The sequence below is a fragment of the Schistocerca gregaria genome, chromosome 2 (genome assembly GCF_023897955.1).
Source record: "Schistocerca gregaria isolate iqSchGreg1 chromosome 2, iqSchGreg1.2, whole genome shotgun sequence".
Taxonomy (NCBI): Eukaryota; Metazoa; Arthropoda; class Insecta; order Orthoptera; family Acrididae; genus Schistocerca; species Schistocerca gregaria.
Window position 1 is genome coordinate 673,031,814 of NC_064921.1, and position 12,917 is coordinate 673,044,730.

At 39.2% G+C, this 12,917-nt stretch overlaps 1 protein-coding gene across 2 annotated transcripts in view; it reads left to right on the plus strand.

The window, feature by feature from the left end:
• Positions 1-12,917, plus strand: part of LOC126334727 (serine/threonine-protein kinase ATR-like) — a 402,997-nt gene that overhangs the window by 277,467 nt on the left and 112,613 nt on the right. For both annotated transcript variants that reach the window (XM_049997265.1, XM_049997266.1), the window contains exon 30: positions 11,030-11,323. In XM_049997265.1, coding sequence (XP_049853222.1) covers positions 11,030-11,323 — 294 coding nt within the window. The remainder of the gene's footprint in view (positions 1-11,029; positions 11,324-12,917) is intronic.

Here is a 12,917-nt window from a genome sequence, read left to right on the forward strand (position 1 = left end):
AACCTGACACGTTCCACATCATTACGAAGTGTCGTATTCATGATCTATGGAACAAGTATTAATCTAATCTAATCCTGTTATGATACCCTGAGGAACTTCTGTTTAAATGTGTTTACGTTTTGATATATGTTCCACAAAAGTTTAGCATTACTTGGGGTTTGTTTTCTCTACTCTCCATTCCCATTCCTCAAAGTATGATAGGAAGTAGTCATTAATTGTGCCATTGATTCCTAATAATTCTAGTGTATGTAGTAGAAACTTGTGGTCAATGGTGTTAAAAGCTTTAAAAATATAAAAGAATATGTTTGTGAAACACTCATTCTTGTCAAGAGCATTAAGTACCACTTTTGTGAATTCTACCGTGGCTGATTCTTTACTTTGATAACTTCAGACCAAAAACTGTGTGTTTATGCAAGTGATTCATTATTCTTTCTTTCATAACTGGTTCTGTAATTTTTGAGAACGACAGTAGAGAATGGGGTTTAGTTTTCTGTGGCCTCTGGACTACCTTTCTTTGGCAGAGAAAAAACTCTTGGCTGTTAAATACTCTGGAACGTTCCCTAATGCAAATGAATCATTTATTATGTTTGTAACTGTTAAGGAACAATTGAGAGGAATGGGGGAAAGAAATACAGTAGAAGAAGAATGGGTAGCTTAGAGGGATGAAACAGTGAAGGCAGCAGAGGATCAAGTAGGTAAAAAGATTGGGGCTAGTAGAAATCCTTGGATAACAGAAGAAATATTGAATTTAATTGATGAAAGGAGAAAATATAAAAATGCAGTAAATGAAGCAGGCAAAAAGGAATACAAATGTCTCAAAAATGAGATCGACAGGAAATGCAAAATGGCTAAGCAGGGATGGCTAGAGGACAAATGTAAGGATGTAGAAGCTTATCTCACTAGGGGTAAGATAGATACTTCTACAGGAAAATTAAAGAGACCTTTGAAGATAAGAGAACCACTTGTATGAACATCAAGAGCTCAGATGGAAACCCAGTTCTAAGCAAAGAAGGGAAAGCAGAAAGGTGGAAGGAGTATATAGAGGGTCTATACAAGGCTGATATACTTGAAGACAATATTATGGAAATGGAAGAGGGTGTAGATGAAAATGAAATGGGAGATACGATATTGCGTGAAGAGTTTGACAGAGCACTGAAAGACCTGAGTCGAAACAAGGCTCCGGGAGTAGACAACATTCCATTAGAACTACTGACAGCCTTGGGAGAGCCAGTCCTGACAAAACTGTACCATCTGGTGAGCAAGATGTATGAGACAGGTGAAATACCCTCAGACTTCAAGAAGAATATAATAATTCCAATCACAAAGAAAGCAGGTGTTGACAGATGTGATAATTACCGAACTATCAGTTTAATAAATCACAGCTGCAAAATACTAACACGAATTCTTTACAGATGAATGGAAAAACTAGTAGAAGCCGATCTTGGGGAAGATCAGTTTGGATCCCGTAGAAATACTGGAACACGTGAGGCAATACTGACCTTACGTTCCTATAATTTGTAGACTTAGAGAAAGCTTTTGACAATGTTGACTGGAATACTCTCTTTCAAATTCTAAAGGTGGCAGGGGTAAAATACAGTGAGCGAAAAGCTATTTATAATTTGTACAGAAACCAGATTGCAGTTATAATAGTCGAGGGACATGAAAGAGCAGCAGTGGTTGGGAAGGGAGTAAGACAGGGTTGTAGCCTCTCCCCAATGTTATTCAATCTGCATATTGAGCAAGCAGTAAAGGAAACAAAAGAAAAAATTGGAGTAGGTATTAAAATCCATGGAGAAGAAATAAAAACTTTGAGGTTTGCCAATCACATTGTAATTCTATTAGAGACAGCAAAGGACCTGGGAGAGTAGCTGAACGGAATGGACAGTGTCTTGAAAGGAGGATGTAAGATGAACATCAACAAAAACAAAACGAGGATAATGGAATGTAGTCGAATTAAGTCGGGTGATGCTGAGGGAAGTAGATTAGGAAATGAGACACTTAAAGCAGTAAAGGAGTTTTGCTATTTGGGGAGCAAAATAACTGATGATGGTCGAAGTAGAAAGGATATAAAATGTAGACTGGCAATGGCAAGGAAAACGTTTCTGAAGAAGAGAAATTTGTTAACATCGAGTATAGATTTAAGTGTAAGGAAGTAGTTTCTGAAAGTGTTTGTATGGAGTGGAGCCATGTATGGAAGTGAAACAGGGTAGATAAATAGTTTGGACAAGAAGGGAATAGAAGCTTTCGAAATCTGGTGCTACAGAAGAATGCTGAAGATTAGATGGGTAGATCACATAACTAATGAGGAAGTATTGAATAGGATTGGGGAGAAGAGGAGTTTGTAGCGCAACTTGACTAGAAGAAAGGATTGCTTGGTAGGAAATGTTCTGAGGCATCAAGGGATCACCAGTTTAGTGTTGGGGGGCAGCACGGAAGGTAAAAATCGTAGAGGGTGACCAAGAAATGAATGCTCTAAGCAGATTCATAAGGATGTAGGTTGTAGTAGGTACTGGGAGATGAAAAAGCTTGCACAGGATAGAGGAGCATGGAGAGCTGCATTAAACCAGTCTCAAGACTGACAACAACAACAACAGCAAAGGTTGAGGGAGCTTCCGTGCTCTTATGGATTATTTCAGCATGTCGATTGGTGTTTCGTGTTCTTCGGTTGGTAATAACATCACTGTGCATTTCTGCTTGTCTGCTTGTGTCTCTGTATGTGTGGATGGATATGTGTGTGTGTGTGTGCTCGAGTGTACACCCGTCCTTTTTTCCCCCTAAGGTAAGTCTTTCCACTCATTTCCCTCTCCCTTAAAACCCACATCCTTAGGTCTTTCTCTCTCCTTCCCTCTTTCCTGAAGAAGCAACCGTTGGTTGCGAAAGCTAGAATTTTGTGTGTATGTTTGTGTGTCTATCGACATGCCAGTGCTTTTGTTTGGTAAGTCACATCATCTTTGTTTTTAGATATATTTTTCCCACGTGGAATGTTTCTCTCTCTCTCTCTCTCTCTCTATATATATATATATATATATATATATATATATATATATATATATATATATATATATATTAAAAACAAAGATTTACCAAGCGGGAAAGCGCCGGCAGACAGGCACATGAACAAAACACACAAACACACACACAGAATTACGAGCTTTCGCGACTGGCAGTTGCTTCGTCAGGAAAGAGGGAGGGAGAGGGAAAAATGAAAGGATGTGGGTTTTAAGGGAGAGGGTAAGGAGTCATTCCAATCCCGGGAGCGGAAAGACTTCCCTTAGGGGAAAAAAAGGACAGGTGTACACTCGCGCACACACACACACACACACACACACACACACACACACACATATCCATCCTCTCCCTCCCTCTTTCCTGACGAAGCAACTGCCAGTTGCGAAAGCTCGTAATTCTGTGTGTGTGTTTGTGTGTTTTGTTCATGTGCCTGTCTGCCGGCGCTTTCCCGCTTTTCCCATGTGGAAGTTTCTTTCTGTTTTATATATATATATATATATATATATATATATATATATATATATATATATGGGAAAAAACATATATCTAAAAACAAAGTTGATGTGACTTACCAAACAAAAGTGCTGGCAGGTCAATAGATACACAAACATACACACAAAATTCAAGCTTTCACAACCAATGGTTGCTTCTTCAGGAAAGAGGGAAGGAGAGGGAAAGACAAAAGGATGTGGATTGTAAGGGAGAGGGTAAGGAGTCATTCCAATCCTGGGAGCGGAAAGACTTACCTTAGGGGGAAAAAAGGATAGGTATATACTCGCGCGCATACACACACACACACACACACACACACACACACACACACACACACACACACACACACACATATCCATCCATACATCCATACATACACAGACACAAGCAGACATATTTAAAAGCAAAGAGTATGGGCAGAGATGTAAGTCAAGACGGAAGTGTGGAGGCAAAGATGATGCTGATTGACAGGTGAAGTATGAGTGGCGGCAACTTGAAATTAGCGGAGATTGAGGCCTGGTGGATAAAGAGAAGAGAGGATATATTGAAGGGAAAGTTCCCATCTCCTGAGTTCGGATAGGTTGGTGTTGGTGGGAAGTATCCAGATAACTCAGACGGTGTAACACTGTGCCAAGATGTGCTGGCCGTGCACCAAGGCATGTTTAGCCACAGGGTGATCCTCATTACCAACAAACACTGTCTGCCTGTGTCCATTCATGCGAATGGACAGTTTGTTGCTGGTCATTCCCACATAGAAGGCGTCACAGTGTAGGCAGGTCAGTTGGTAAATCACGTGGGTGCTTTCACACGTGGCTCTTCCTTTGATCGTGTACACCTTCCGGGTTACAGGGGACTGGAGTAGGTGGTGGTGGGAGGGTGCAAAGGACAGGTTTTACACCGGGGGCAGTTGCAATGGTAGGAGCCAGAGGGTATGGAAGGTGGTTCGGGGATTTAATAGGGATGAACCGAGAGGTTACCAAGGTGAGGTGGACGGCGGAAAGACACTCTTGGTGGAGTGGGGAGGATTTCATGAAGGATGGATCTCATTTCGGGGCAGGATTTTAGGAAGTTGTATCCCTACTGGAGAGCCACATTCAGAGTCTGATCCAGTCCCGGGAAGTATCCTGTCACAAGTGGGGCACTTTTGGGGTTCTTCTGTGAGAGGTTCTGGGTTTGAGGGGATGAGAAAGTGGCTCTGGTTATCTGCTTCTGTACCAGGTCGGGAGGGTAGTTGCGGGATGCGAAAGCTGTTTTCAGGTTGTTGGTGTAATGGTCCAGGGATTCAGGACTGGAGCAGATTCGTTTGCCACGAAGGCCTAGGCTGTAGAGAAGGGACCGTTTGATATGGAATGGGTGGCAGCTGTCATAATGAAGGTACTGTTGCTTGTTGTCCAATGGCCAGCTTCACACACACACACACACACACACACACACACACACACACACACACACACACACAGAGATATATATATATATATATATATATATATATATATATATATATATAGAAAGAAACTTCCACATGGGAAAAATATATTAAAAACAAAGATTCCAAGACTTAGCAAGCGGGAAAGCGCCGGTAGATAGGCACAATGAATAAAGCACACAAACACACACACAGAATTTCGAGCTTTCACAACCGGCGGCTGCTTCGTCGGGAAATAAATAAATATATTAAAAACAAAGATTCCAAGACTTACCAAACGGGAAAGCGCCGGTAGATAGGCACAATAAATAAAACACACACACAGAATTTCGAGCTTTCGCAACTGGCGGCTGCTTCGTCAGGAAAGAGGGAAGGAAAAGGAAAGATGAAAGATGTGGGTTTTAAGGGAGAGGGTAAGGAGTCATTTCAATCCCGGGAGCGGGATTATATATCCAAGACTTACCAAGCAGGAAAGCGCCGGCAGACAGGCACAATTATTTACATCATCATTATATATATATATATTTTACATGAACTTCAGAATTCAAATCAATCTTCATAAGCAGTTTGATGCAACTCTAAAAATTTCTCGAGAAAATTGACTTTGAAGTTATCTAAGTGTCTTTAATTAACTAAAATTAAGGAACCTTTTTGATTGGCTGCATGGCTCTGTGGTAGAATGCTTGCGTGCAATGCAGGTTCTGTTCCCTACCAATACAAATTTATAAACAAAGGAGCATGTTCTGCAAGCATTTCTGTGAAATGTTCATGGATAGAGTTGTTTGTGCAGTAATTAACAATGTTAATTTTGATGTGTGCAACTGACTGGTAAATGTGTTCACATTGTCGGTTAAAATCCCCAGTGTTAGTATTTTTGGTTATTATTCTTATGGCTCTTTTCTGGAGTTTGAATATTGTGTTCATATTTTGTGTGTTTGTTCCCCAAAAAATAATGCCATAGCTAAGAACTGAGTGAGCATATGAATAATATGTAACTAAAAGACACTGCATGTTACACACTGGTGATAGATTCTAAGGGCATAACATGCTGATGACATTCTGTTTGCAAGTACCTTTCAATATTCATTCCTAGGAATTTTGCATTTGTTACAGTCTATAGAGGTACCATCTACATTTAATTTAACATTGACATTTCTTCCTCTTCAAACTGAAATTCATGGCATTAGTTTTCTTTATGTTCAATGTCACGTTATTGCTTATTGACCAATCATAAACTTCCTTGAGAGTTCGATTTGCTTTCTCGGCAAGGAGGTCTCTTGTTTTCTCAGTGACTATAATATTGCTGCCATCTACGAAGAGAATTTTTCACCATGAGTAACACAACTGGGAAAGTCATTGATGTATATCAGGAACAGTATTGCTCCTAATGAGCTACCTTGCGGAACCCTATATTAATGTATTTTGATAACTGATAAAGTGTTTTACTAAATGGTTAGATCTATTTGAAGTATTTGTTATCTGTACTCTTTGCACTCTATCTGCTAGGTATGATTGAAACCAGTCATTAGCTACCCCTCTTATTTCTAAAGCTTCTAATTTGTTTAATAGAATCTTGTGGTTGACTTTGTATCAAACGCCTTAGAAAGATCCAAAATATGCCTGTGACAGACTCATCTGTATCAAGAGCATCAAGTACAACTTTTGTGAATTCTTCTATGGCTGACTGTATTTTTGCCACTTCGGAAACCAAACTGTGATTCACTTAAAATATTGTATTTATTCAGGTAATTCATTAATCGGTTATTAATAATTGCTTCTATTATTTTTGACAATGCTGACAGGGGGGAAATGGGCTGGTAATTTTCTATCTCTTCTGCATTACCTTTCTTAAGCAAAGGTACAACTCTTGCCTGTTTTAACTGCTCTGGAAATGTCCCTGATGTTGAAGGATTCATTTATTATATTTGTTAAGCGACCTTCTATAATCCCTATGCATTGTTTCAGTACACACATTGGTACTTCATATAAGCCTAATGACTTTTTATTTTTTAGTTTTTGAACAGTTTTATTGACTCCATTCTCTGTGGTTGGAAGTAACATCATAGTATTTAGTGCAACATTATTTACATGTGTTATATTTGTTTTGGGGATTTTTTTGCTGTAGCTTCTCTGCAATACTTGAAAAATGCTACATAGTTTGCTAAGTGTTGTGGATCATTTATTACCTTATCCCCCTCCCTTAGCAGTATGTTATTCTGTGTTTTGCCTCTCTCCATTTGCATTTTTATAACATCCCAGACTGCTTTGCTTTTATTCTCTGCATTATATATTATTTTGTCATTAAATGACTTTTTTGCTGCAATATGCACCTTCCTACAGATCTTTTTGTATCTATGATATAAATTTTATAATTCTGGATCATTACGAATCTTTTTCATAGAAGTGAGCTGTTTAAGTGCTTTGGAGGACTTCTTAATACCTGCTGTTATCCATCTGTTTTTGTGAGATGTTGATAGAGACATGCATACTTTTGGAAATGCCTTTTCAAAGTTAAATTTAAACAATATGGAGAATTTAGAGAATTTCAGATTCACATTGGTTTCCTTATACACTTCATCCCAGCTTTGTTTTTCTAGTTCTTTTGAAAAATCTTTTATTTTTATTTCTGATAGATGTCGTTTGTAGGCTTGTAGTTTAGGGAATGATTCAATGCCTGATTTTACTGTTGTTATTTGTCAGAGATCGTCTGATAGCCTGAGATCTTTTGCAGCTGCATCACATTTTTCATTGTCCATGTTTGTGGCCACATGGTCAATTACTGATGCAGTCGTTGTAGTAACCCTTGTTGCACTTTTGACCAATAGGGACATGCCAAAACTTTGAAGGATGTTTATGAAGGTGATGCTTGATTCATTTATGATATTAGTATTGATGTTGATGTCCCCACACAGAATTATGTTGACCTTTGTAGTTGAGACTTTATCTAGAACTTTTGTTAATTTATAGAAAAAAGTGTACACACTACTACTGGGAGATCTATACACATACAAATGATTAATTTATTGGTCATATCAAGCCCTGTTAATTCGATAATCTTTCCACTGATGTCATTATAGCCAAATTGTGTTGTGTTTAAATTTAGTTAGTGATGATTCAAAACACTTAAGACAAACTCTGAGCCCATAGACTGTGAAGAAGTGTGTTCTGTAATATGGTTTTTGAGTGCAGAGAATGTCAAGTCAGGTTTAATTCATCATCAACCTTTAGAGATTTGTGATGAAAATTTAGTGACTAATGGAATGGAAAGTGGGTAAGACAATTCAGTGATGGACAAACCAGTATTCATGACAAAGCATGGAGTGGGCAAACTTCTGTTTTCAATGCTGATTTGGTTGAGAAAGTGAAAATAGATGGTTCACAGCGAGAATGCTTTCTAATATTCACAAATTTCAAAACCAGTTAGTATGAGAGAGTCACAAATTCCTTGAATGTTTGCAAATTGTATTCACAAAACAAAGCAACTTGGCAGCACTTTCACATTTCTTGTCTGATAGAGTATTATATTCTTAATTCTTAGACAGAATTGTGGCTGCTGAAAGAAACTTGGATTTGTCATGTCACTTCAACATCAAAACAACAGTTGGAGTGAAGGCACACACGATTTTCCAAAAAATAAAAATTCAAAATAACATTATCAGCACAAATTCATATGCACTCTGTTCTGGGACAGACAGGGCATTCTGCTCACTGTGTTCCTACAGGTGGAACAGTCAATGTGTGTACAAAATTATGGAACATTGAGAAAACTTTGGTGCGCAATTCAAAACTAAAAGGAATGGAATGCCCAGTTAAGTCATTGTGTGGCCTTATGACAGTGCACATTCTCATTTTGCTGGTGTCACTCGGAACCTAATTCATTAGTTTTGATGGGAACAGTTTGATCATTTGTTGTACAGCCCTGGTCTTGCACCTCCTGACTACCACTTGTTCTTGAACTTGAGGTGAGATTCTGTAGAAAGATGCTTTGACAGCGATGACAACATGAAAACCTGTGTTCAGCAGTGCCTGTCCATACTCGCAGCATTTTTCTATGAAGAAGGTATAGAAAAAATGGTTTCCTTTTACAACAAATGCCTGAGAAATGGTGACAACTATTAGAAAAATAGTTTAAGAAATGCTCTTTCTTGTAAAAATAAAAAAAGTTTTTATGAGTTTTCTTCCAAAATGATCTTACTTTTCAGACGTACTTTTGTACGTTGCAGTAGTTAAGTAGAGATGATGTAGCTTGCACCAAATAGACTTGTATGGAGAGCTGTATCAAACCAATCTTCCATTTGAAGACCACAGTAACAAGTAGTATGTGGATGATATGAGTTCTTTCAGCCCGTAGATATGCATGAAATGTTGGTGCAAATGTCTGGAACAGTCTGCGAGTAGACAATACATTCTTGGCTGGTTCAGAGGCATTTATGTTAAAAGGAAACTGCTGATAATACATCACTTTCAGGCTTACTGTTGACTGCCAATAATACAAGTCAAAATCAGTAATTCTCTCTCAGATTGACATTTCAGGAATTGGAGATTAGTATGAAAAATATTAAGGCTATCATTCATAATAAAATTTGATAAGAAATTGAAAAGCATACATGTCTGCCTCCTTCTCAGAAATGTCTACACCAATTTTCTGTAATTGTCCAACATACGAGGGTAAGTCAAAAATTATCCGCAATGTAGCTATACCGTTTATTGCAGTACAAATAGGACACGTACATTAATATCATTTTTCAATATAGTACACTTGGTCTATCATTGCACAAGCTTCCTGAAGCTCTCAGAAAAGGTGGTTTTTAGCTGAGCAGCACGCCATGCATGCATCGTGTCCTACACTTCTTGGTCCAAGCTGAATTGACAGCCCCTTAGATCCCCTTTGAGTGGACCAAACAAGTAGTAGTCAGAAGGGGCAAGATCAGGACTATATGGAGGATGAGCAATTACTTCAAACTTGAGTTTCCACAGAGTGGACAGGTATTGTGCTGCAACAACACACCACCTTTCGACAGTAGACCTTGGCATTAGTGTCCATTTGCAGGCTTTAGCCTGTCAGTAAGCATCTCACTGTAATTTGCATTGTTTATTGTGCCATTCTTCTGATAATGTTTCAGTACTGAACCTTGCACGTCCCAAAAATGGTAAATATGTTTTCCTGCAGATGGATGCGTTTTCCTGTTGGGCGATAGGGGATATTTCTATTCTGTACTCTGCTGTTTACTCTCCTGCTTGTAATGATGAATCCATGTTTCATTTCCAGTGGTGATTCTGTCTAAGAAGCTTTCACATTCATTGCCATAGTGATCCATATGTGTTTGGCAGATGTCCAAGCTTGTTTGTTTATGCAACACTGTGGATTGTTTCTGGATCCATCTTGCACAGGCTTTATGTAACCCAAGTCTGTTGTGGATGATTTTGTAGACAGAACCATCACTAATTTGCAGATGATATGCCACTTCAATGGTCACTCATATATCTACCAGAACCATGTCATGTGCACACTCAATTTTGTCTTCATTTGTGCTCATGGATGGTCGTTCAGCTCCTTCCTCATGTGTAACACTTATGTGACCATTTTTGAACTTTGCAATCGATTCATTGACACTTTGTTGTGGCAAGACACTGTTCCCGTATTGTGGCAAAAGTTTCTGATGGATTGTGGCCCCAATACACCGTTCGACCACAAAAACCAGACCAATGCTTGTTCTTTTTTTGGCTCAAATTTCTAATAGAGCGGCCATGCTATATCTGCAACAAAAAGAAGACAAATGGAGGAATTAGCATCAGACTTTCATAGTAGGGGCAGAACAGCATAACAATAAAATAAACGAGGACAGGTCGCCGGCATGATCAATGTAAGAGTTATGTCAACATTGTGGATAATGTTTGACTTACCCTTGTGTTTTCTTTCCTTGAAACTATGAACACTGCTATCAAACTTCATATCTATAGAAAAACACATTATAACAGAATTGATCTGTATGTAAGTGAAAAGGACAAAGCAAAGATCGCAGTTCGTTTAGTATACTGGCGTGTTATATTTGCCAAAATATTATTTGTCTCAATTCTCTACTTTATATTTCTCTGTTACAGGTTACATATTGCACATGAGATGGAACAGATATCTACACTACTTCATTATCTTTCGTCAGGCGAAAGCAATCTCACTTCTGGAATTAAGAAAGCACGACAGCTTTTCTCAAATTGGGATGCACGATTTAAAGTAGTTCAGCGGTCATTCCATGTTGCTGAATGTGTTCTCCGTTTTCGTAGAACATTGCTGGGATTGTTGCGTGATGCTGTGGCTCCTAGTTTTTCACAGCTTTCAGAACTATTCGACCGTGAAATTGGAACGAGTTGGCTGCAAAGTGCAAGGGCTGCTCGCAAGTATGTATCATTACTATTATTATTTTGTGGCATAGCTTAACATACAAACAAAAAAATCTGATACGTGCTATTTCTGTTTGACTTCAGGGTATCTTTCACAGTGGTTGATAGGAAAGAAGTTTGGTTAGAGCCCATAGAATTTATTCTTTCTGAAAACTATTTGTAGGACTGTTTGAGGGTGTGGATTTTATTTTGTATCAGTAATCCCAAAAATTGATGTATCCTCTGAGAGTGCAAGTCTGTAGTAGTAACACTAAATCAGATAATTGGAAATAAGCAAGGGACTTCAAATTAAAAACATATCTGCCTCCTCCTAGTGATCTGATTAATTTTTTAATTTCTTTATATATCCACTCCCGGGATTGGAATGACTCCTCACCCTCTCCCTTAAAACCCACATCCTTTCGTCTTTCCCTCTCCTTCCCTCTTTCCTGATGAAGCAACCGTTGGTTGCGAAAGCTTGAATTTTGTGTGTATGTTTGTGTGTCTATCAACATGCCAGCACTTTCGTTTGGTAAGTTACATCATCTTTGTTGTATTTTTCCCCACTTTGAATGTTTCCCTCTATTATATATATATATATATATATATATATATATATATATATAAAACAGAAAGAAACTTCCACAGGGGAAAAATATATTAAAAACAAAGATTCCAAGACTTACCAAGCGGGAAAGCGCCGGCAGACAGGCACATGAACAAAACACACAAACACACACGCAGAATTCGAGCTTTCGCAACTGGCAGTTGCTTCGTCAGGAAGGAAGGAAGGAGAGGGAAAAATGAAAGGGTGTGGGTTTTTTAAAACCCAAACTGCCCTTGTCAAGGATTTACTGTCCTACACTCGTAGTCTCTGCTGGAAATATCACTTTGCCACGAAGAAAAACAATCCTGATCCCACTCCTAATGATCCAACTCCCCAAGACACTATCCAAATTGAACCCTGCCTGCAACAGTTCCGTCCTCCATCACAGCGGGACCCACCTCCTCTTCCTCAAAATCACCCTCTCCAAACCTTCCAGGAATTTCTCACTTCCAGCCTTGCCTCTCAATCTTTCTTGAAAAACCTTAATCCTACTCCCAACATCACCACAGCCGAATCCCAGGCTATCCGTGATCTGAAAGCTGACCGATCCATCATCATTCTTCCGGCTGACAAGGGCTCCACGACTGTGGTACTTGATCGTCGGGAGTATGTGGCTGAGGGACTGCGTCAGCTTTCAGACAACTCTACATACAAAGTTTGCCGAAGTAATCCCATTCCTGATGTCCAGGCGGAGCTTCAAGGAATCCTCAGAACCTTAGGCCCCCTACAAAACCTTTCACCTGACTCCATCAAACTCCTCACCCCACCGTCACCTCGCACTCCTACCTTCTACCTACTTCCTAAAATTCACAAACCCAAACATCCTGGCCGCCCCATTGTAGCTGGTTACCAAGCCCCCACAGAACGCATCTCTGCCTACGTAGATCAACACCTTCAACCCATTACATGCAGTCTCCCATCCTTCATCAAAGACACCAACCACTTTCTCGAACGCCTGGAATCCGTACCCAGTCTGTTACCCCCAGAAACCATCCTGGTAACCAT